The sequence below is a fragment of the Rhinatrema bivittatum genome, chromosome 6 (assembly GCF_901001135.1).
Source record: "Rhinatrema bivittatum chromosome 6, aRhiBiv1.1, whole genome shotgun sequence".
Taxonomy (NCBI): Eukaryota; Metazoa; Chordata; class Amphibia; order Gymnophiona; family Rhinatrematidae; genus Rhinatrema; species Rhinatrema bivittatum.
The window spans coordinates 252858300-252883365 of record NC_042620.1 but is presented as its reverse complement, the minus strand read 5'-3'; the positions used below and the strand labels follow the sequence as shown (position 1 = coordinate 252883365).

General features: G+C 49.1%; 1 protein-coding gene across 1 annotated transcript in view; it reads left to right on the top strand.

The window, feature by feature from the left end:
* The window catches only part of SRCAP (Snf2 related CREBBP activator protein), an 845719-nt gene that overhangs the window by 422334 nt on the left and 398319 nt on the right, over nucleotides 1-25066 (top strand). The window contains 3 exon segments of the mRNA XM_029606814.1: nucleotides 5392-5561; nucleotides 5662-6026; nucleotides 6197-6451. Of these exon segments, the coding sequence (XP_029462674.1) occupies nucleotides 5392-5561; nucleotides 5662-6026; nucleotides 6197-6451 (790 nt within the window).

The window sequence follows — 25066 nt, the reverse complement described above, 5'->3', positions numbered from 1 at the left end:
ACACCACTTATTTGGTACAGTCAGCCCCAGGTTTTCAAAAATCTCAATTGGATCACCACTCTGTCATCGTGGAATCTGCCCAAAAGAGGGCAAAGAGATCAAAACCACACACTTCTTTCCCCAGGCAAGGAGCAAAAATTTCTGGATGCCATTGGTCGCCGTGTCTTCAGGGCTCAATGCTCATCTCTCGAATCGCCTCTTATCAGCTCTATATTATCCAATACAACAGGGTCTTATTTAAGCAGATACAAGACTTGACAGACTCCCTGCCTCAGCAATGTCAAGATCAGCTCCAAACCCTAGTAAACAAGGGTTTTGAGGCGGGCAAGCATGAGATAAGATCATTTTACGATATCTTTGACACTGTTACCAGGGTATCTGCAGCTGCTATCTCGGTGAGAAGATGGGCCTGGCTCAAGTCTTCAGACCTTCGCCCTGAAGTGCAAGATAGATTTTCCACCCTGCCCTGTGTAGGAGACAATCTGTTCGAACAGATTCAACGAACGGTGGCGGAACTCAAGGACCATCATGAGACCCTGAGACAGCTCTCTCTGATGCCTTCTGAGCATGCTTCCAAGCAGCCATTCAGGAAGGATACTAAAAAGTCATTCTTCCGTCCAAAGAAGTCCTATCCACCACCGTCTAGGACTCGTTCCACGAGACCTTTCCAAAAGGCCCAGTCTCTTGTCAGATACGAAAACAAAAGCCGCAAGCAGCTCCTCAGCCGGGCCCTGCTTCCGGTTTTTGACTCCTGCATAGAGAGCAGCAGCCAGCTTCCACTGCCTCAGATACCAGTGGGAGGTCGATTGTGCCATTTCCACAACAAGTGGCACACAATCACCTCAGACCAATGGGTCCTCACCATAATCTCTCAGGGTTATCACCTGAACTTTCTCTCCATCCCACTGGGCTTCCCACCTCTGCTGATGTGGGGAACATCTGACCACTCACCACTTCTGGAACAGGAGGTCTCCCTCCTTCTCCAGTCCAGAGCAATAGAACCAGTACCCTATTCCCAACAAGGCCTAGGATTCTATTCCCGGTACTTTCTAATCCCCACAAAATCAGGCGGCGTTCGACCAATTCTGGACCTACGTCCCCTCAACAACTACCTCCAACAAGAAAAGTTCAAGATGGTAACCTTGGGTTCCCTCCTTCCTCTTCTGCAAAAAGGAGACTGGCTCTGCTCTCTAGACCTCCAGGACACATACACTCATATTGCGATAACTTCATCTCATCGCAAATACCTGAGATTTCTGGTAGGCCCCCAAGCACTATCAGTACAGAGTGCTTCCATTCGGCCTCGCATCTGCACCACGAGACTTCACGAAATGTCTATTCGTATTTGCAGCCTTCCTCAGGACTCAAGGTGTTCACGTCTACCCCTATCGAGACGATTGGTTGATCAGGGCTCACACTCAGCAAACTGCTCTGTCATCCCTGCATCTTACCTTACACACCCTGATTTCGCTAAGATTTCTCGTCAACTACAACAAATCCTACTTAGTACCATCTCAAACCTTATCATTCATAGGGGCAGACTTGGACACCTTGCAGGCAAAAGCTTTTCTACCTCGACAATGAGCTCTCACTCTCGTCTCTCTCGCACACCAGCTGCAGTCTCAGCGCTACACGACTGCAAGCCACTTTCTCATTCTACTAGGACACAAGGTGTCCTCAGTTCAGGTCACCCCAATGGCCCGCCTAGCCATGAGAGTCATGTAGTGGACTCTGAGGTCACAATGGACTCGATGCATTCAGCCCCTGTCGACCAATGTCCACGTCACCGACTCATTCAGCCTCTCGCCTGGTGGAAAAATCAGATCAATCTCCTCCAAGGCTTGCCCTTCCAGCCTCCAGATCCTCAAATAATTCTCACCACTGATGATTCCAATCTCAGCTGGGGAGCCCATGTGGCCTATCTGCAGACCCAAGGAAATTGGTCTCCAGAGGAAGCCAAACACCAAATCAATTTCATGGAGCTGCGAGCAATCAGATATGCTCTCAGGGTATTTCAGGATCGCCTCTCCAACCAAGACACCTGATTCAGACAGACAACCAGGTGGCCATGTGGTACATCAACAAACAGGGAGGGACGGGCTCCTACCTACTGTGCCAGGAAGCTGCGCAGATATGGGCGGAGGCCCTCTCCCATTCGATATACCTCAGGGCCACCTACTTGTCGGGAGTGGACAATGTGTTGGCAGACAAGCTAAGTCGCGCCTTTCAACCGCACGAGTGGTCTCTCAACCCCTTAGTGGCGGACTCGATTGTCCAACATTGGGGTTACCCTCATATAGATCTCTTTGCAACATGTCAAAACTGCAAAGTAGAGAACTTTTGCTCTCTCGCTCGCAGCCAACACTCACAACCAAGGATAGTAGAAAGACTAGGGGGCACTCCATGAAGTTAGCATGGGGCACATTTAAAACTAATCGGAGAAAGTTCTTTTTTACTCAACGCACAATTAAACTCTGGAATTTGTTGCCAGAGGATGTGGTTAGTGCAGTTAGTATAGCTGTGTTTAAAAAAGGATTGGATAAGTTCTTGGAGGAGAAGTCCATTATCTACTATTAAGTTCACTTAGAGAATAGCCACTGCCATTAGCAATGGTAACATGGAATAGACTTAGTTTTTGGGTACTTGCCAGGTTCTTATGGCCTGGATTGGCCACTGTTGGAAACAGGATGCTGGGCTTGATGGACCCTTGGTCTGACCCAGTATGGCATTTTCTTATGTTCTTATGTGTTTTCCCTCTCGTGGGCGACAGGTCTCCTATATGCATTCCCTCCACTTCCACTTCTCTCAAAGACTCTTGTGAAGATATGTCAGGACAAGGGAACCATGATCCTGATAGCACCTTACTGGCCTCACCATCAGGCCGATACAGTACACTGTTAGCCTGCTATTGGACGCGCATTTTCCCATACCCCTTATTCAGTAAGGGGAGGAAAACGCGAGTCCAACCCGCGGCACCTAATAGCGCCCTCAACATGCAAATGCATGTTGATGGCCCTATTAGGTATGCGCGCGAGATACGGAAAGTAAAATGTGCAGCCAAGCCACACATTTTACTTTCAGAAATTAGTGCCGACCCAAAGGTAGGCGCTAACTTCTTCCGGCATCGGGAAAGTGCACAGAAAAGCAGTAAAAACTGCTTTTCTGTGCACCCTCTGACTTAATATCATGGCGATATTAAGTCTGAGGTCCCGAAGAGTAAAAAAAAGTTTTAAAAAAAAAAAAAAATGTTTTTGAATTCGGCCCGCGGCTGTCGGGCCAAAAACCGGACGCTCAGTTTTGCCGGCGTCCGGTTTCCGAGCCTGTGGCTGTCAGCGGGTTTGAGAACCAATGCTGGCAAAATTGAGCATCTGCTGTCAAACCTGCTATCGGCCGCCGCTCCGGGCTAAAAGGAGGCGCTGTGGACGTGCTAGTGTCCCTAGCGCCTCCTTTTCCCCGTTTCTACCGCACCACCTCATTTGAATACTGAATCGTGTGCACTGGCGAGGGGCCAGTGCGTGCGCCGGGAGAGCGGGCGTTCATCCGCTCTCCCGCGGCCTTTACTGAATTGGCCTGCAAGTGTGGTTTCCAATACTTCAGGATCTCTCCACTCGCAGGCACATTCCCTTGGGAAAGGACCCGCTTCTGATTATGCAAAACTACGGTTGCCTGCGCCACCCCAATCTGCAAGCCTTGTCCCTGACGGCAAGGATGTTGAAAGGTTAATCCTTCAGCCACTTAACCTTTCTGAATCAGTTTCCCGTATCCTGATTGCTTCATGGAAGCCTTCCACGAGAAAATCTTATTCTTACAAATGGAACAGGTTTCAGTTATGGTGCTCTTCTCAATCCCTTGACCCCTTTACCTCTCCAATCACGAAGTTTCTGGACTATCTCTGGCACTTGTCGGGTCAGGTCTAAAAACTTCCTCCATCAGAATGCATGTTAGTGCGGTGGCTGCCTTCCATAAAGGTGTTGGAGATGTTCCTATATCAGTTCAATCCCTTGTAACACGTTTTCTGAAGGGCTTGCTTCACCTCAAGCCTCCACTGCATCCTCCAGCCCCTTCTTGGGACCTCAACCTGGTTTTAGGAAGGCTCATGAAACCATCGTTCGAGCCTCTCCAATCCTGTGAACTTTGCTATCTCACATGGAAAGTGATTTTCTTTTTGTCAATCACTTCGGCTCGCAGAGTTAGAGTTACAGGCCCTAGTTACCTATCTGCCTTATACTAAACTTCTGCAAGACCGGGCAGTACTCCGCACTCACCCTAAGTTCTTGCCTAAGGTAGTGTCAGAGTTTCATCTCAATCAATCCATTATACTACCTACCTTTTTTTCCCAGGCCCCATTCCAATCCAGGAGAGCAGGCTCTGCATACCCTTGACTGTAAACAGGCTCTAGTGTTCTACCTAGACCGTACAGCTGCCCACAGGAAAAGCACTCAATTGTTTGTCTCTTTCCATTCTACCAAATTGGGGCAGCCTTTGGGTAAGCAGACTCTCTCCTCCTGGTTAGTGGACTGCATATCCTTTTGCGATCAGCAAGCAGGCATTCCACTTCAAGACCGTGTTAAAGCACACTCTGTGAGGGCCATGGCGACTTCAGTAGCACACCTACGATCTGTGCCGCTTCCTGACATTTGCAGGGTTGCTACCTGGAGTTCTCTCCATACCTTTACAGCCCACTATTGCTTGGACAAGGCCGGAAGACAAGATTCCATCTTCGGCCAATCTGTGCTGCGTAACCTATTCACAACTTGACATACCAACACCCTTCTGCCTGCCCGTTAGGGTTCAGGATACCCTCTACCAAATTCTACCCTAGTTGTTGTGCCTGTTGCACATCTTTGGGTACATTTGGTGCATACTCTGACATCCTCAGCTTGGTACTCACCCACATGTGAGGACTACCATCCTGCTTGTCCTGTGAGAGAGCATATGTTGCTTACCTGTAACAGGTGTTCTCACAGGACAAGCAGGATGTTAGTACTCACGAAACCCGCACGCCACCCCGCGGTGTTGGGTTCATTACGTTTCTTATTTTATTTTTCTGCACTTCCTGTAGCTTTTTAAACAAGACTGAAGGGGGACCCTGCTGGCTGCAGGGTTAGTGCCATGCTGGGCATGCCCAGTAGGGGCCGTCAAAGTTCTAGAAACTTTGACAAAAGTCCTCTATGTTTGGGCTTCCTCCTGTGATGTCACCCATATGTGAGGACTATCATTCTTCTGTCCTGTGAGAACACGTGTTACAGGTAAGCAACATTTGCTATACATAGAGTTTAAAGATGTGATGGTGGTGGAAGGTAGATGGAAAGTGAAAAGAGGCCATTAACAGTGGTGAAAGAAATCTGGTGGAAGTGCTATTTTGCTGAATTTTATCCTATGTCCTTTCAGAATGTGGATCTCAGTGTTTTCGACCTGATCAACATGGAAGGACGTGTATCCCGCTACGAGACTGACATCTTCCTTCCCAACCACAAGGCATCCCGAGCACTCATTGAAGAAATTGCAGAGAACCCTGACCCCCCTCCCAGACCAAAACCTGTCAAAATGAAAGTCAATAGGTAACGGTACTGAAGCTGTGTGTGCAGCTTGCACCAAGATGTCAGTATGTGTTCTTGATAGTGTCCTGGATCTCCTTGAATTCCCCTGTCTTTTCTACAGGATGTTCCAGCCTATTCCGAGACCAGATGGACGGACTCTGGTCCTACTAAACAGTCCCCGTACACCAACGCCATCCCCTGCACCAAACCTCCCAGAATTGGCACAGCCGCTGCCCGCCTTCCATCCCGGAGCTCCAGTCCTGCCCACTCCGGACTTGGAGCACAGCTTCCCAGCTCCCCCACTGCCTGAGGTTACTGTGCCTGTCTGTGTCTCTGTTCCACCTACACCACCACTGCCATCTCTTCTTCCAACGGTCATGCAGCCATCCCAGGTGTTGATCCCTCCACCAGCACAGCAGAACCATACAGCAATGGCCATGATGACAACAACAGCATCGGTTCCCACAGTACTATCTACACCACAAGGTGAGCATTGAAGCAGAGATCAAACAGGGAAAAGAATATGCCAGGCAACTGAATGGACTTCATGAAAGAGCTTAGTGTTCCCATAACACATCTGACAGGAACAAAACAGCAGGGACTTTGTAGAAGAGCTATTTTATGACACCTTTCCTTTTTCTGCCTCCTCTTCTTAGTTTTGTCTGCCTCCCAACTGGTGCCAGCAGTGCCACAGCCTCTCGCTTCCCCTCTCTCAAGCCCCTTGGGAGCAACTGGCATAAAGCCAAACACCATAGCCACGGTCAGGCTGAGTACTGCAGCAGGGACCCCCAGCACGGTTGGTACGGCGATGAAATCAATGGCCGTGCTTCCGGGTTACACCTTCCCTGCAGCGGCAGGCAACATGCAGCAGAGAGTCATCCTATCACCGGACATGCAGGCTCGGCTTCCTTGTAAGTATCTGCAGTGCTAGAGGGTGCAGTCTTTTATCTGTGGCACATAGTTGTCACAGACACAGATCAGAAAGGAAAGGGCCTCTCATTGAGGGGAAGGGCTGTGTCTTTTGTTCTTTCTGTTTTGCCCTCTTTTACCTACAGTCCGTCCCCCCCCCCCCCCCCCCCCCCCCAGCTAGTTTGGTTTTCATGGTATCCCGAATGAATATGCATGAGATTTATTTGCATACAATATCTCCTGTGTATGCAGATATTTTTCATGCATATTCATTAGGGATATCCTGAAAACCCGACTATTTGGGGGGGGGGGGGCGCGCATAGGACCGGTTTGAGCACCTCTGTTCTAATATGCACTTCCATTTGTCTGTATTGATGGGTGTACTCTGGGGAAAATAAGACCAGAATTGCCACTGTGATCTATTAAAGCTTAAGCTGCTCTATACCACCTCCTCCTCCTATCAGCAGCGTGGACTTAATTTCCTCTCAGTTTAGCACTGGTTTCATTGGGGATGACTGTAACTGATTGCACTGGTTATTTTGGAAAATTAAACCTTTTCTTTTTCTCTGGTTGTACTGTGGAGTGATAGGGATTCATGTCATCCTTCAGCTGTTGAATCAACAGTTGAGCAAAGGACAGTGCCACTATTTTGTGACACTGGTGAGGAAAAAGCTGACCAATAGAGGGGCAGATTTCCATCATTTCAGCCCCACCCCTCACATCTGGCAAATTTATGGGCCTGTAGGGTACTCTTGGTATTACCAGTTGAACCTTGAGCTGGACCGCACTTCTTAGGGATGCATGCAGTAGGATTCCTTTCCAGACCTATGAGTACTGTCTGGACATTGTCAAAGAGTGCATCCCTATCTATCAGTCAAATTTTGCAGCTGCTAATCAATGCCATGGCGTGTTCTTGGTTTCTTTTGTTTGCGGTATACTTCAGGGATCAACTTAGTCACCCCAGTTTTCTCAAGACAGGCAAGACAATTTTCTTCTTTTCTCTTTTGTATTATCATAAAAGGGGGAGGCCTGTGGAAAATGCTGTCTTGAATGTGGAGACACATTTCAAGCCACAAAAGCTGGCTGCTTCCATTTTGCAATATAGTGCTTTATATTTCAAACTGGCAAATCAGTCTGTAGCTTCTGTGGCTGAAATCTTGCGTTGGTTTGTTGGATTAAATGCTGTTTCCCTGTACGTACCTGGATCAGTCCAGACAGTGGGTTATGTCCCCAATCCAGCAGATGGAGTCAGCACAAACCTCGAGGGGGTGTCACCATATATACTACTGCCCCCTCTGCAGGAGTTCAGTATCTTCTGACTCCAGCAGATGCGAGTAGGGGAATCAGGGTTTTTCCCAATTGGTGTAGGATATTCTTTTCCTTTCTTACTTTCCCTCTGGCTCTTGCCTACTTCACTTTGGATCAAGTTTCTTTACTTAAAAAAAAAAATAAAAAATAGGGGGGGTTCCAGTTTTTGGGGAGGCGTGACTTCTGTGTTTGTTTGCTCTCTCTCTGTGCTGCGGCCTTGCTTGCGCCGGGGTAAGTTGTATACTTTCTTGTTTTGGATTGTGTTTTTCCTTTCACAGCTCCGGTGCCTCGCGGATGCCGGTGAAGCCGGCCTCTCCTCTCCGTGTTTTACTCCCTCGGCGGTGGCCATCTTGTGGCTCCTCGTGGGCTGCTGGGACTAACAGGGAGGACTTCTCCGGCGGGTTGTAAGGCCGGGAGGGCCCCCCCCCCGCGGCATTTTCTTCCGGCGGGCAGTGCTGGCCGACCGGGCCCCCCCGCTGCGGCAGTTTCTTTCGCGCCCCCCCCCCCCCCCGAGGCTTAATTTATTCTTTTTTTGCTGCCGGCGTTGTTTTTCATGGCGATCCCGATGCCGCGGCCGTCGCGTTGCTCGGCCTGCGGCGAACCGGGGTCTCGGATTTCCCGAGAGGGCATCTGTGCACGGTGCCTTCCCAGGGGGGAAGGCACCTCGCAGTCCCTCGCTGAATTTTCTTTTCTTTCCTGTTTGCCCTGGAGGCACGGGCCGGCCCCTCCCCCATTCTTGGCAGGAACGGCGGCCATTTTGCATTCCCAGCGCCCTGAGGGGTCTCAGGCAGCGCTGGAGGACAGGGAACCTGCGGAGGTTTCTCCCCCGATCTTGCTGCCGGAACAAGGCCCGCAGGGGCAGGGTCTATCGGCTTCTCCCTCCTCCGGAGCCCCCTCGGGCAGACCAGGATTCTCCCCGGAGTTTATTCTTCTTATGCATACGGCATACCTACAGGCCCTATGCAGCCAATCACTCACCACACACCACATGAGATGCCTGTGGACACCAGTTCTGATTATTCTTCGGATGAAGAAATATTTTCAGAGCCTTCTCCGCCTGATGACCACAGGAAGTCGCCTCCTGAGGACCTCTCCTTCACAAATTTTGTTAAAGAGATGGCTGACACCATCCCCTTTCCCATTCAAACAGAGGTGGATGCACGTCAGAAGACCTTGGAGGTCCTCCAGTTTGTGGACCCTCCCAAGGAAATGCTGGCAGTCCCTGTTCATGAAGTTTTCCAGGAGCTGCAATATAGGATTTGGGAGCATCCAGGATCGGTGTCAGCAGTAAACAAGAGAGCAGAGGCAACTTACCTGGTGCAACCTATCCCAGGGTTCCAGAAAACACAGTTGCCTCACCAATCAGTGGTCGTCGAATCCACCCAGAAGGCGGCGAAAAGACAAAAGTCCCACTCCTCTGTACCACCTGGGAAAGAGAGTAAGTTTCTGGACAACCTGGGAAGAAAAATTTATCAAGGTTCAATGGTAGTTTCAAAGATATCATCCTATCAACTATATATGAACCAGTACCAAAGGAACCTTTGGAAGCAGGTTCAAGAACTCTCTCTCTCTCTTCCTGAACAATATCAGGAATCCTTACAGGACATCATTCATAAAGGCCTCGAATCAGGTAAACATGAGGTCCGAGCCACCTATGACTGTTTCGAGACTGCTGCACGACTATCAGCATCTGGTATTGCTGCAAGAATGTGGGCATGGCTCAAGGCCTCTGATCTGCGCCCAGAGGTCCAAGAACATTTGGCAGATCTGCCTTGCTTGGGAGATAATCTTTTTGGAGAGAAGATAAAGAAGCTGTGGCAACCCTGAAGGACCACACTGAAACATTAAAATAGTTATCTTCTCAACCACAAGAGACTCAGCCTTCTACAAGGAAGTTTCCAAGGCGTGACACTCGACGTCCTTACTACCGCCACGTCGATATTACCCCCCAGCAAGTAGGCCCAGAACTGGCCGGCCAACACAACGCCAGCAGCCTAGACAAAGGCCTACAAGAGCTCAACCACCTCCACAAACTGCCACTACATCTGGTTTTTGAAAAGCCCCAGAGAGCAGCAGCCAGATCAACCCATTCCCAAATACACCAGTAGGAGGTCGAATACAATACTTCCACAGCAATTGGACCTCCATCACCACCGACCAGTGGGTGTTATCCATCACAACTCACGGTTACAGATTGGATTTCCTTACTGTCCCAAAAGAAAACCCACCACTTCCATCTTGGACAGTAAATCAACATTCCATAATTCTTCAAACAGAATTATCCACCCTTCTGAGAGCCAGGGCCATAGAACCAGTTCCTGGACCTTAAAAGGGCAGAGGATTCTACTCCAGATATTTCCTCATTCCAAAGAAAACAGGAGGCCTTCGTCCCATTCTAGACCTCAGAAAACTCAACAAATTTCTCAAAAAAGAAAAATTCAGAATGGTGTCCCTAGGCACCATTCTACCTCTTCTTCAAAGGGGAGATTGGCTCTGCTCTCTGGATCTTCAAGATGCATACGCTCACATCCCCATCTTTCCTCCTCATCGCCAGTACCTGCGATTTCGGGTACTGAATCAGCACTTTCAATACAGAGTGCTGCCATTCGGCCTTGCATCAGCACCACGAGTATTCACAAAGTGCATGGCTGCAGCAGTGGCACACCTCCACAAGCAAAGAGTGCACGTGTTCCCTTATCTGGACGATTGGCTCATCAAAAGTCAATCAAAAGAAGGAGCTCTCACTTCTCTCAAGCTCACCATCCAAGTGCTTCACTCCTTGGGATTTCTCATCAACTACCAGAAATCCCATCTGTCACCAACTCATCTTATACAGTTCATAGGTGCAGAACTGAACACTGCGATAGCAACAGCTTTTCTTCCAAGAGACCGTGCTCAAACACTTGTCCTCTTGACTCATACTCTGCGAAACCAACTTCAAGTAACAGCTCACCAGTGCCTCATTCTTCTAGGGCACATGGCTTCTACAGTTCATGTAACTCCCATGGCCAGATTGACCATGCGACTACTGCAATGGACACTCAAAGCACAGTGGATACAAGCCACTCAACCAATGTCCACTCCCATTCATATCACACCAGAGCTCAGATCTGCACTCATCTGGTGGACATCAATGAACAACCTGCTCAAAGGCCTACCTTTCCAGCAACCAGTTCCACAAGTGACTTTGACTACAGATGCATCCACCTTAGGGTGGGGAGCACACATTGGTCATCTAAAGACACAGGGCAAGTGGACACAGCTCGAAGCCTCTTTTCAAATAAACTTCCTGGAGCTTCGAGCTATACGCTATGCGCTACATGCGTTCAAGGACTGCCTATCACACAAGACTGTTCTGATCCAAACGGACAACACAGTAGCCATGTGGTACATCAACAAACAGGGAGGTACAGGTTCCTACCTCCTTTGTCAAGAAGCAGCACAGATTTGGGACTGGGCCCTGACACACTCAATTCTTCTACGGGCCACCTACCTAGCAGGCATCCACAACACAGTAGCGGATCGCCTCAGTCGTCAGTTCCAACCGCACGAATGGTCCTTGGATCCAGCAATAGCATCCAAGATCTTCCAATGCTGGGGTCAACCGACGATAGATCTCTTTGCATCCCAGCTCAACTACAAAGTGAACAATTACTGCTCTCTCCTCTGGCAGCAGAACAGCCTACCAAAGGACGCATTTGCTCGCCATTGGAATTCAGGCCTGTTATATGCGTATCCACCGATACCTCTCATAACCAAAACACTAGTGAAACTACAACAGGACAAAGGGACTATGATACTCATAGCCCCATATTGGCCTCGACAAGTATGGTTCCCCACACTGCTAGATCTATCAGTCAGGGATCCAATTCGCCTGGGAGTAGCTCCCAATCTCATAACTCAGGAACAGGGTCAGTTGCGCCATCCCAACCTTCAATCCCTGTCACTGACAGCATGGATGTTGAAAGCTTGATCTTACAACCACTCAACCTTCCAACCACTATATCTCAAGTGCTGATAGCATCACGTAAACCTTCCACTAGAAAGAATTATTCCTACAAATGGAAACGGTTTACATTGTGGTGCACTCAGAAAGATTTAGATCCTTTCACTTGCCCCACTACCTCGCTACTAGATTACCTTTACCATCTCTCAGACTGTGGTCTTAAGACATCATCTGTAAGGGTACACTTAAGTGCAATCTCAGCTTATCATAATAAGCTGGGAGATGCATCTATCTCCACACAGCCTCTCGTCAGTAAATTCATGAGAGGCCTAACTCACATTAAACCTCCAGTTCATTCCCCAAGCATACAATGGAATCTAAACGTAGTATTAACTAGACTTATGCGTTCTCCTTTTGAACCCATAAATACTTGTGACCTTAAATACCTTACTTGGAAAATGGTATTTCTCATAGCCATTACATCAGCCAGACGGGTCAGTGAATTACAAGCACTAGTCACATACGAACCTTTTACAAAGTTCCTCCATGACAGGGTAGTCCTCCGGACACATCCAAAATTCCTTCCTAAGGTTGTCACGGAATTTCACTTGAACCAATCAATAGTTTTACCTACATTCTTTCCTAGGCCTCACTCTCACCAGGGAGAAAGAGCCTTACACGCTTTGGACTGTAAGCGTGCGTTGTCCTTCTATTTAAACCACACTACAGCCCAAAGAAAATCCAGTCAACTGTTTGTATCCTATGATCCAAACAAACCAGGTAAAGCAGTGGGTAAGCATACTCTGTCAAACTGGTTAGCAGATTGCATACAATTTTGTTATGGAAAAGCAGGCCTTACTCTTCAAGGGCGAGTAAAAGCACACTCAGTAAGAGCGATGTCAACTTCAGTAGCACACCTTCGCTCTGTACCTATTCTGGACATTTGCAAAGCAGCAACATGGAGTTCTCTTCATACCTTTGCAACTCACTACTGCTTAGACAAAGAAGGAAGACAAGATTCAGCCTATGGACAATCCGTCTTAAAGAACTTGTTTCCAGTGTAATCCCAACTCCTTCTACATCCAACCTGCTGTGATTTCGGCTGATTCATTTCGACAACAATACTTCACTGTTACTCACCTCAAAATGACTCAGCCTCTAGCTTGCTAATCACCCATATGTGAGGACTAGCATCCTGCTTGTCCTGGGATAAAGCAAAATTGCTTACCTTGTAATAGGTGTTATCCCAGGACAGCAGGATGTAGTCCTCACGAAACCCACCCGCCACCCCGCGGAGTTGGGTCCGATACGTTTTATTATTTTATTTTTGGCTAACGCTTATTGCTACAAAACAAGACTGAAGGGAGACTCCTGTGGCAGGGAATATCATGGCATGCTGGGCATGCTCAGTAGGCACTCCGGTGCCATTCAAAAGTTTCATGGAAACTTTTAAAGAAGTTTTTCCGTACATAGGGCTCCATTACCGATGTCACCCATATGTGAGGACTACATCCTGCTGTCCTGGGATAACACCTATTACAAGGTAAGCAATTTTGCTTTTTCTTCTAGCCTGGGGCCTTGTGGCTCCTGTTCCTGGCAGTAGGTAGTTTAGACTGATGATGCTTCTTTCTGCCAGCAGGCCACTCTTCTCTTGCTCGACTGCCAGAGGGAGGCCGATGTTTCTTTTTGGGACTTGTGCAGGACACTGCTCTTTTTGTTCCCAAGGGGGGTGGGAAGCTAATGATACTGTTAGTGGCATCGCAAGCTGACCTGCTCCTCTTCCTGATTGTCATGAGGGGAGGGGGGAGCCGATATATCTTTTATCCCAGGACAAGCAGGATGCTAGTCCTCACATATGGGTGACATCGGTAATGGAGTCCTATGTACGGAAAACTTCTTTAAAAGTTTCTATGAAACTTTTGACTGGCACCGGAGTGCCTACTGAGCATGCCCAGCATGCTATGATATTCCCTGCCACAGGGGTCTCTCTTCAGTCTTCTTTTTTCCGCGAAGCCGTTAGCATCGCGGGCTATTAGGAGTCTTGAGGTGATTTTCACCTTGTACGAATTTTGAAAAAATTTGATCAGCCGCAGGGGTTTTTCGATTTTATTACCGGCGGTAACTTTTTTCTGTTATCGATTCCCGGCTGGGAGCGATAACTCTGGGGTTTTTGCCGTCGACGGCCGTCCGGCGCCATGGCCTCCGGCTTCAAAAAGTGCCCTAACTGCACAAGAACTATGTCGATTACCGACCCACATTTTGAATGTGTTCTTGCTTAGACAAAGACCACAACATTCAAATGTGTAAGTCTTGTGCTGAAATGACCAGTAAAGGTCGTCGTTTAAGGGCTGAGAAAATGGAGCAGCTTTTCTCCATAAAGCTACTTCCACGGGCATCGACGTCAACGCAGTCTTCTCCATCGGCTTCCGTTCGCCAGCTTCTGTTGAAGAAAAAACATCCAGAAGCGGGAGACGACTGAACTTCATCTCAGTCGATATCATTGAAGGCATCAACTGCTGGAAGCGAAAAATAAAAAGGAGAAGCATCGCCATCGCCATCAACGGCGGCAGGAGACAATGACCGAAGAGACTTCCACAGGTACGGCCTCTCCAGCAAAGAAAACCCGGACGGAGACGGAGGCTCCAAGGCCTACTACAGGGCGTTCCCCACCGATATCGGTGCCGGGTTCCGAACCTCCTCAGGGCTCTGAGGAGGTATCGGCATCGCCTCCACCGCCTCCCTCCACAGCTGCTCTGTTTTCACCAGCTGTGAGAGTGGAACTTGACTCCCTGATACGTCAAGCGGTGCAACAAGCGCTACGAGAGGCGATTCCACCATCGATGACGATGCCATCACCATCGATGCCCATTCCGTCGATTCCGAGGTCACCGACGATGGCAGCGGAACCGGAGACGATTCCTACCCCGGTACAGTCACCGATGCCGCGTACGCCTCTACCGATTCCTTCCTCGGTGCCAGCGACACCAACACCGGTTCCACCGGGGGATGTCAACATCCTGCATCCAGTATTTAACAAACTGGACTCACTTCTGGACATTCTGACCAAACAACTACCAAAGGATCCAGTTCCAGGACCATCTGGTCTACCAAGGCAGTTGCCACTAGACCCAGTCCCAGGTCCATCGGGAGTACCAAGGCCTGTTAGGCCTCGCTCGCCTGTGCCACCACATCATGATCCTGGGGACTCTTCCTCTGAGTATTCTTCGGATGAAGAACTATTCTCAGAGCCCTCTCCGCCGGATGACCACAGAAAATCTCCACCAGAAGACCTCTCATTTACTAATTTCGTAAAGGAAATGGCAGACACCATCCCCTTTCCTATCCAGACGGAAGTAGATGAGAGGCAGAAAACTTTGGAAGTCCTACAATTTGTGGACCCTCCCAAAGAAATGTTGGCAATCCCGGTACATGAGGTTTTTCAAGAACTACAGCACAGAATTTGGGAGCACCCAAGTTCTGTACCAGCAGTGAACAAGAGGGCTGAAGCCACGTACCTGGTACAGCCTACTCCAGGATTCCAGAGGTCTCAACTGCCTTACCAATCAGTGGTGGTTGAATCTGCCCAAAAGAAGGCAAAAAGACAAAAATCCCATGCTTCCTTACCACTGGGAAAGGAAAGTAGATTCCTGGACAATTTAGGAAGAAAGATTTTCCAGGGTTCCATGCTGGTGTCAAAAATTTCTGCTTACCAGCTTTATATAAATCAATACCAAAGGAACTTGTGGAAACAGGTTCAGGAACTCACGCTTTCTCTTCCAGAACAGTTTCAGGAGTCATTCCAAAACATCATACACAAGGGCCTTGACTCGGGCAAGCATGAAGTTCGAGCAACTTATGATTGCTTTGAAACAGCAGCAAGATTATCAGCATCAGGCATAGCTGCGAGAAGATGGGCTTGGCTGAAAGCCTCGGATCTTCGCCCAGAGGTTCAGGAGCATTTATCTGATCTTCCATGTCTGGGGGATAACCTCTTTGGGGAAAAGATTAAGGAAGCTGTGGCAACCTTGAGGGACCACACCGAAACCTTAAAACAATTATCCTCTCAGCCTCCAGAACCTCAAGTTTCTTCCAGGAAATTTCCCAGACGTGACACTCGCCGACCGTACTACCGTCCACGTCGGTACTATCCCCCAGCTGGTAGGCCAAGGGCCAATCGCCCAACACAACGCCAACAGCCTAGGCAAAGGCCAACAAGACCTCAGCCACCTCCACAAACAACTACTACTTCTGGTTTCTGAAAGGCCCCAGAGAGCAGCAGCTACATCAACCCGTTTCAGGAAACACCAGTAGGAGGTCGCATACAGTACTTCCACAACAATTGGACCTCCATCACCACCGACCAGTGGGTGTTATCCATCATAACTCACGGTTACAGGCTGGATTTCTTAACTATCCCAAAAGAAAATCCACCACGTCACTCTTACACAATAAATCAACATTCCATAATTCTTCAAACAGAATTATCCACCCTTCTGAGAGCCAGGGCTATAGAACCAGTCCCTGGGCCTCAAAAGGGCAGAGGATTCTACTCCAGATATTTCCTCATTCCAAAGAAAACAGGAGGCCTTCGACCCATTCTAGACCTCAGAAATCTCAACAAATTCCTGAGAAAGGAAAAGTTCAGAATGGTATCCCTAGGCACCATTCTGCCTCTTCTTCAAAGGGGAGATTGGTTCTGCTCTCTGGATCTTCAAGATGCATACGCTCACATCCCCATCTATCCTCCTCATCGCCAGTACCTGCGCTTTCGGATACTAAATCAGCATTTTCAATACAGAGTGCTGCCATTCGGCCTTGCATCAGCACCACGAGTATTCACAAAGTGCATTGCTGCAGCAGTGGCACACCTCCACAAGCACAGAGTGCACGTGTTCCCTTATCTGGACGATTGGCTCATCAAAAGTCAGTCAAAAGAAGGAGCTCTCACTTCTCTCAAGCTCACCATCCAAGTGCTTCACTCCTTGGGATTCCTCATCAACTACCAGAAATCCCATCTCTCACCAACTCATCTGATACAGTTCATAGGTGCAGAACTAAACACTACACTAGCAACGGCTTTTCTTCCAAGAGACCGTGCGCAAACACTTGTCCTGTTGACTCACAATCTTCGCAAACCATTCCAGGTAACCGCTCACCAATGCCTCATTCTTCTAGGGCATATGGCTTCCACAGTTCATGTCACTCCCATGGCCAGATTGACCATGCGCCTACTGCAATGGACACTCAAAGCACAGTGGATACAAGCCACTCAACCAATGTCTACTCCCATTCATATCACACCAGAACTCAGATCTGCACTCATCTGGTGGACATCAATGGACAACCTGCTCAAAGGCCTACCTTTCCAGCAGCCAGTTCCACAAGTGACTTTGACTACAGATGCATCCACCTTAGGTTGGGGAGCACACATTGGTCATCTAAAGACACAGGGCAAGTGGACTCAGCTCGAAGCCTCTTTTCAAATAAACTTCCTAGAGCTTCGAGCTATACGCTATGCGCTACATGCGTTCAAGGACTGCCTATCACACAAGACTGTTCTGATCCAAACGGACAACACAGTAGCCATGTGGTACATCAACAAACAAGGAGGGACAGGTTCTTATCTCCTTTGTCAAGAAGCAGCACAGATTTGGGACTGGGCCCTCACACACTCAATTTTTCTACGGGCCACCTACCTAGCAGGCATCCACAACACAGTAGCGGATCGCCTCAGTCATCAGTTCCAACCGCACGAATGGTCCTTGGATCCAGCAATAGCATCCAAGATTTTCCAACGCTGGGGTCAACCGACGATAGATCTCTTTGCATCTCAACTCAACTACAAAGTGAACAATTACTGCTCTCTCCTCTGGCAACAAAACAGCCTACCAAAGGACGCGTTTGCTCGCCATTGGAATTCAGGCCTGATATACGCGTATCCACCGATACCACTCATAACCAAAACATTAGTGAAACTACAACAGGACAAGGGAACTATGATACTCATAGCCCCATATTGGCCTCGACAAGTATGGTTCCCCACACTGCTAGATCTATCAGTCAGGGATCCAATTCGCCTGGGAGTAGCTCCCAATCTCATAACTCAGGAACAGGGTCAGTTGCGCCATCCCAACCTTCAATCCCTGTCCCTGACAGCATGGATGTTGAAAGCTTGATCTTACAGCCACTCAACCTTCCATCCGCTATATCTCAAGTACTTATAGCTGCACGTAAACCTTCCACAAGAAAGAATTATTCCTACAAATGGAAACGGTTTACGCTGTGGTGCACTCAGAAAGATTTAGATCCTTTCACTTGCCCCACTACCTCGCTACTAGATTACCTTTACTACCTCTCAGACTCTGGTCTTAAGACATCATCTGTAAGGGTACACTTAAGTGCAATCTCAGCTTACTATAACAAGCTGGGAGATGCATCTATCTCCACACAGCCTCTCGTCAGTAAATTCATGAGAGGCCTAACTCACATTAAACCTCCAGTTCATTCCCCAAGCATACAATGGGATCTGAACGTAGTATTAACTAGACTTATGCGTTCTCCTTTTGAACCCATAAATACTTGTGACCTTAAATACCTTACATGGAAAACGGTATTTCTCATAGCCATTACATCTGCCAGAAGGGTCAGTGAACTACAAGCACTAGTCACATATGAGCCTTTTACAAAGTTCCTCCATGACAGGGTAGTCCTCCGGACACATCCAAAATTCCTTCCCAAGGTTGTCACGGAATTTCACTTGAACCAATCAATAGTTTTACCTACATTCTTTCCTAGGCCTCACTCTCACCAAGGAGAAAGAGCCTTACACACTTTGGACTGTAAGCGTGCGTTGTCCTTCTATTTAAACCGCACTACAGCCCAAAGAAAATCCAGTCAGCTGTTTGTTTCCTATGATCCAAACAAGCCAGGTAAAGCAGTGGGTAAGCATACTCTGTCAAACTCGCTAGCAGATTGCATACAGTTCTGTTATGAGAAAGCAGGCCTTACTCTTCAAGGGCGAGTAAAAGCACACTCAATAAGAGCGATGTCTACTTCAACAGCACACCTACGCTCTGTACCTATTCTGGACATTTGCAAAGCAGCAACATGGAGTTCTCTTCATACCTTTGCAGCTCACTACTGCTTAGACAAAGAAGGAAGACAAGATTCAGCCTATGGACAATCAGTCTTAAAGAACTTGTTTCCAGTGTAATCCCAACTCCTTCTACATCCAACCTGCTGTGATTTCGGCTGATTCATTTCAATAACAATACCTTACGGTTACTTCAGCACAAAATGACTCAGCCTCTAGCTTGCTAATCACCCATATGTGAGGACTAGCATCCTGCTTGTCCTGGGATAAAGCAAAATTGCTTACCTTGTAATAGGTGTTATCCCAGGACAGCAGGATGTAGTCCTCACGAAACCCACCCGCCACCCCGCGGAGTTGGGTCCGATACGTTTTATTATTTTATTTTTGGCTAACGCTTATTGCTACAAAACAAGACTGAAGAGAGACCCCTGAGGCAGGGAATATCATAGCAGGCTGGGCATGCTCAGTAGGCACTCCGGTGCCAGTCAAAAGTTTCATAGAAACTTTTAAAGAAGTTTTCCGTACATAGGGCTCCATTACCGATGTCACCCATATGTGAGGACTACATCCTGCTGTCCTGGGATAACACCTATTACAAGGTAAGCAATTTTGCTTTATAACACTGCTAGCTGCCCTATTCTTCCTACACTTGACTGCCAAGGAGAGGGGGGGGAGCTGATGCTTGCTTTTTTTTTTTTTTTTTTTGCGGCCCGAGCACCACACTGCTCTTCCTGCTCCAAATGGATGAGAAACTACTGATTCTTGAGGCTACCTCTAAGCTGAGCAGCAGTGCTTTCCCAATTTAGCTTCTGCCCACCATCTCCCTCACTGCCTTCAAAGATGGCCCTGGGGGGGGCACCAGGAGCCAGAGCAGCAGTTCTTCCCTCAAACGGCAGAGCTCTATTCTTGAGGGCTAAGAGCTGCATCTGGAGGAGGGGAAAGGGCTTTTCAGCCACATTGTGAAAGCACAGCGGCACTCCCTGGTGGATGGCGCCTATGGCTGTGGCCATATCGGCCGTAGGCTAGCTATGGCTCTGGCTGGCACTGGCAGCTACAATTTTTCTGAATTGATGGCTCTATTAGTATCTCACCCATTGGTTCTTTCATTGTCCAATGTGCCAAGTTGTATTCCTGTTTTCTACCCAAATCTTCCTCCTTTGAGAGTGGTGGCCTGAAAATGGTTAAGAGTAGATCCAGAGGGACGGATTATTCTGTGAAAGAGTTAGGACCCTTCTCATTTTCAGATATACAGAAATCACTAACAATATTTGTTTTTTTAATTTGGAAATACTCTGTACACTGGAGAAAAGGATAAGAATGCTTTTAAGATTTCCCTGAAGCATATTCGTGACATTTTGTTTCAAGTTCTGGACTTAGGCCTCCGTATTAGTATTGCATACTGGTCTAGATGGCATTTATTTTGTTTTGAGGAAATAAGGTTCAGGTCATTTCTTTTCATCCATATTTTAAATTGAGGTAGCCATAATGATGAATCACATGTTTTTGTAGTATCTTTTATTTTTAATTTAATTTTTATTAGTTTTGAGATAATGAAGCATTAACATCTTTGTACAGAAACAAAAGAAACAAAGATATTAGTGAAAAAAAAAACATAAGAAGAAAAATATATATATATTATGCAGTCTACAAATTGTGCAGTGGGGAGGCAGTATTTTAAGAAGCCCAACAAAGGAAGCATCAATCTTGAGAAAAGAAAGGCATTAACATGTCCATCCTGCCCCTAATATGCCTAAGATATAGTACTCTCTAGGGGAGAGGAAATAGGTAACAACCTTTTCCGAGAATCAAGAAACAATTTGTTGCTCGGGAACAAAAAATATAAATGTATCATTCCCTGTACGTACCAGGATCAGTCCAGGACACCTGGGTTGTGACCCCGCACCAGTAGATGGAGACAGATTAAAACTTGTGGGCGGAGCTACATATGCTCCTGTGCCAGTCACAGCCCCTCAGTCTTACTCTGTCTCCAGTAGGTGGTGCAGGTGTAGTCACAGCCTCTGGGTGCCCTGAGGACTGATATTTAGTTTAGTCAGGGTTATTTTAGTTATTTTAGTAATTTTAAGCTCAGTTTGTTTCTAAGGTAAATTTTTTGATTCTAATCTTGGTTAGACTAGTTTAAAAGAAGCTGTCCGTCCTGCCTCCCAGGGGGGTGGGAAGGTTCTGAGAGGACCATCCCCCCCTGGTTGAGGCCGCTGCTGAGGGTCGAGGACCCGAACTGCCAAAGCAGCAGCGTTGGGGTGACACCGGGGAGCCCGGTTCACTCACCCCCAACAGGAGCAGGAGCCCCAGGACCCTGGACAGCGGCAGGTTTGATTTAAAAAAAAAAAAAAAAAAAAAAAAAGTGTATTTTTATTTTTTTTTTTTCTTTGTTTGTGTCGGCTCTCCGTTTTCTTCTTCGCCGGGGGGAAATAGGTCCTCGGTTCGGCGAGGGAGGGGAGTTTTTCGGCGCTTTAAATTTTATTTTTAATTTTCCTTCGCCGCGCGACTGTGAGGATGCCTCGGGGTACAGTTTGCCGCGCTTGCGGCTCGGCGCGCGCGCGGCTCTCCCGTGAGGGAATTTGTTCCGCCTGCGTTCCGGGCGGGGAGGGACCTTCTACAAAATGCAGGGGGGTCCGTTCCCGGTCGGTGCGGTCGCCGTCGCGCACTCCCGCCGTTCCTGTCACGCCAGCTGACCCCTTCCCGCTCAGTGCGGGAGCGGCGGCCATCTTGGCTTCTGTTCATGAAGTCAGGCAGGAACCTGCAGGGGATTCTGCCGTGCCTCCCGCGTTGTCGCCTCAACAACGGTCTTCAGGGGGGGCTTCCACCGGGGGGGCTAAGTCCCCGGATGAGGATGGTGATGATTCGGTCACCTCAGATTCTGAGTCCTCGTTTTCGGCGGATTTTGCCCTCCTGCTGCGCAAAGTTTTAAAATACAAGGGCCGCAGACGCAAGGAGCTGCATAGCCACTCCAAAGGGGACACTCCAAAGAAGAAAAAATCCCGGGATGACCCTGCGACAAGAAAACGGACACCAAGAGGTGTCCCGCAGGATATAGATACCGACTCCACCTCACAAGATGAGGTGGATCCGCCTGATGAGCCCCTGACGGGGGTCGATGGCGCGACGGGGGACAATTCTGCCCAGTCGGGGCCGGGCAAACCTTCGCAAGCCGGTGATGGGGACGACCCGAAGGTGGTACGTCTTTTCCGAAGAGACGAGCTGTCCCTGCTTATTCCGGCAATTCTCAACGAGTTAGGGGTTGAAGCCCCACCGACAGTCTCTCGCCCCGGAGCAACCATGGATCCAGTCCTGCTGGGACTCACTGGTCCAGCGGTAGCCTTCCCATTCCATTTCTCGGCATCGGACATTTTGTTTCGGGAGTGGGACACTCCTGAGCTGGGACTGAAGGTAACCAAAGCCATGGATAAGCTCTACCCCTTGCCGGAGGACGCACTGGAACTTCTTCGGCTTCCAAAGGTGGATTCTGCGGTGTCAGCGGTAACGAAACGTTCCACGATTCCGGTCACTGGGGCCACGGCCCTTAGAGACATACAGGACAGGAAGCTGGAGGTGCAGCTCAAGAAGATCTTCGAGGTCTCAGCATTGGGAGTCCGAGCTGCTATCTGTAGCAACTATGCCATGCGGGCTAGTTTGCGCTGGGCCCAAGTTCTACAGGCGAATGCAGGTCTTTCCCCTGAAGAGGCCACACAGGCGGATCGCCTAGAGGCTGCCATTGCTTATGGTGCGGATGCTCTTTATGATCTACTACGTACTTCCGCTAGATCCATGGTTTCTGCTGTCTCGGCGCGCCGCTTGCTTTGGCTTCGCAATTGGGCGGCGGATGGATCCTCCAAAGCTCACCTTGGAGCTCTGCCTTTCAAGGGAAAGTTATTGTTCGGTAAAGAGTTGGATGATCTGATGCTTTCTCTTGGTGAGAACAGGGCTTTTAAACTCCCAGAAGACAGGTCCAGAGCCCGGTCCTCTTATTCGGCCAGATCCCGGTTCCGAGGCAACAAGAAATCTCGTCCACAGAGGTCCTCGGGTCAGTCTTATCGCTCGACTTCTTCCCGGGCTTCTTCATGGCCACAGTCCTTTCGCGGGAAACGTTACGGCAGACAGGGAGGCACCCCGTCCAGCACGGGGCCCAAAGCCTCTCAATGAGATACGGCGGGTCCATTCCTTACGGCAGCCTCTGGCCTCCGTTCCAAACGTAGGGGCGAGGCTGACCTTGTTTTTCGAGGAATGGGCCAAAATAACTTCCGATCAGTGGGTCCTCAACATCATAAGACACGGTTACGCGTTAGATTTTGTACGGACTCCAGCAGACAAGTTCCTGATGTCGCCCTGCAAGTGCCCAAAAAAGACGACGGCAGTGCTAAGCACCCTTCGGCGCCTGGAAGATTTAGGAGCAATCGTCCCCGTTCCTCCCAATCAACAAGGCACGGGTCGTTATTCCATTTACTTCATCGTGCCGAAGAAGGATGGCACGGCCCGACCGATTTTGGACCTCAAAGGAGTAAACAAGTGTCTGCGTATTCCACACTTCAAGATGGAAACGATTCGGTCAGTGATTGCCTCGGTTCGTCCAGGCGAATTCATGGCCTCCCTAGACCTCACGGAGGCGTACCTCCACGTCGGAATTCAGCCGTCTTTCCAGAGATTTCTCAGATTTTGCATCTTGGGCAGACACTACCAATTTCGGGCTCTTCCCTTCGGCCTCGCCACGGCTCCGCGAACATTTACAAAAGTGATGGTAGTGGTGGCGGCTCACCTTCGACGAGAGGGGTTCCTGGTGCACCCCTACTTGGACGATTGGCTGATTCGAGCCAAGTCCGAAACCTGTTGCCGTCAGGCGGTAGCCAGAGTCCTCCAGTTGTTGCAGACCTTAGGTTGGGTTGTCAATCTCAACAAGAGTCAGCTTGTTCCTACCCAGTCCTTGGAATACCTGGGAGCTCTTTTCGACACGAAGCAGGGCAAGGTTTTTCTGTCCGCGGATCGTGCACGCAAGCTTCAATGTCAAGTGCGTCGATTATTAAGTCTTCAGCTGCCGCTGGTTCGCGATTATCTGACGGTTCTGGGATCTATGGCGTCCACACTGGCGTTGGTTCCTTGGGCTTTCGCTCATCTGCGACCATTACAATTTGCGTTGCTCTCCCGATGGAAGCCGGTATCAGAAGAGTTCCACCTACCACTTCCACTCACGACTCAGGCGCGGGAGAGTCTTCACTGGTGGCTCGATCCGGGCCATCTCTCTTGCGGAGTGTCTCTGTTGGTCCCCGACTGGACAGTGGTGACGACGGATGCCAGTCTCTCCGGTTGGGGAGCGGTCTGCCTAGACAAGTCGGTACAGGGCCGATGGTCCTCCGTCCAGTCGCAGTGGTCCATCAACCGTCTGGAAACCAGAGCGGTGCGCCTGGCTCTGCAAGCCTTCCTCCCGTTGGTCCAAGGGAAGGCAGTCCGTGTGTTGTCGGACAATGCAACAACAGTATCATACATCAATCGCCAAGGGGGGACAAGAAGTCCACTTGTGGCGGAAGAGGCAAAGCTTCTGATGAGTTGGGCAGAATGCCATCTCAACTCCATAGCAGCGTCTCACATAGCCGGGGTCGACAATGTTCAGGCGGACTTCCTCAGTCGACACCACCTCGATCCCGGAGAATGGGAGCTGATGGAAGATGCCTTTCATCTCATTTGCGATCGGTGGGGGCTGCCCCACATGGACCTGATGGCCACGTGGCACAACGCGAAGGCTCCTCGCTTTTACAGTCGACGTCGGGAGCGAGGAGCCGAGGGCGTCGATGCGCTGGTTCTTCCTTGGCCAACCAACGTGTTGTTGTACGTGTTCCCTCCGTGGCCAATGATAGGCAAGATCTTAAGGCGCATAGAGTTGCACCCGTCCAACGTGATCATGGTAGCGCCGGAGTGGCCACGGCGCCCTTGGTTTGCGGATCTCGTTCAGCTGTCAGTGGATGCTCCCCTTCGGCTACAGGGGTTTCCGGGGCTCCTTCGTCAGGGCCCCGTTTGTTTGGAGGATGCGGATCACTTCTGTCTCGCGGCATGGCTTTTGAGAGGCAACGTCTAAAGAAAAAAGGCTATTCAGATGCTGTGGTAGCCACGTTACTGCGGTCCAGAAAGCAGTCTACGTCCTTGGCTTATGTACGTGTCTGGGTAGTTTTTGAGGAGTGGTGTATCAGCCGAGGGCTAGATCCCATTTCCGCTTCCGTTTCTGATATTCTGGCTTTTCTTCAGGCCGGTCTAGCCAAAGGGCTT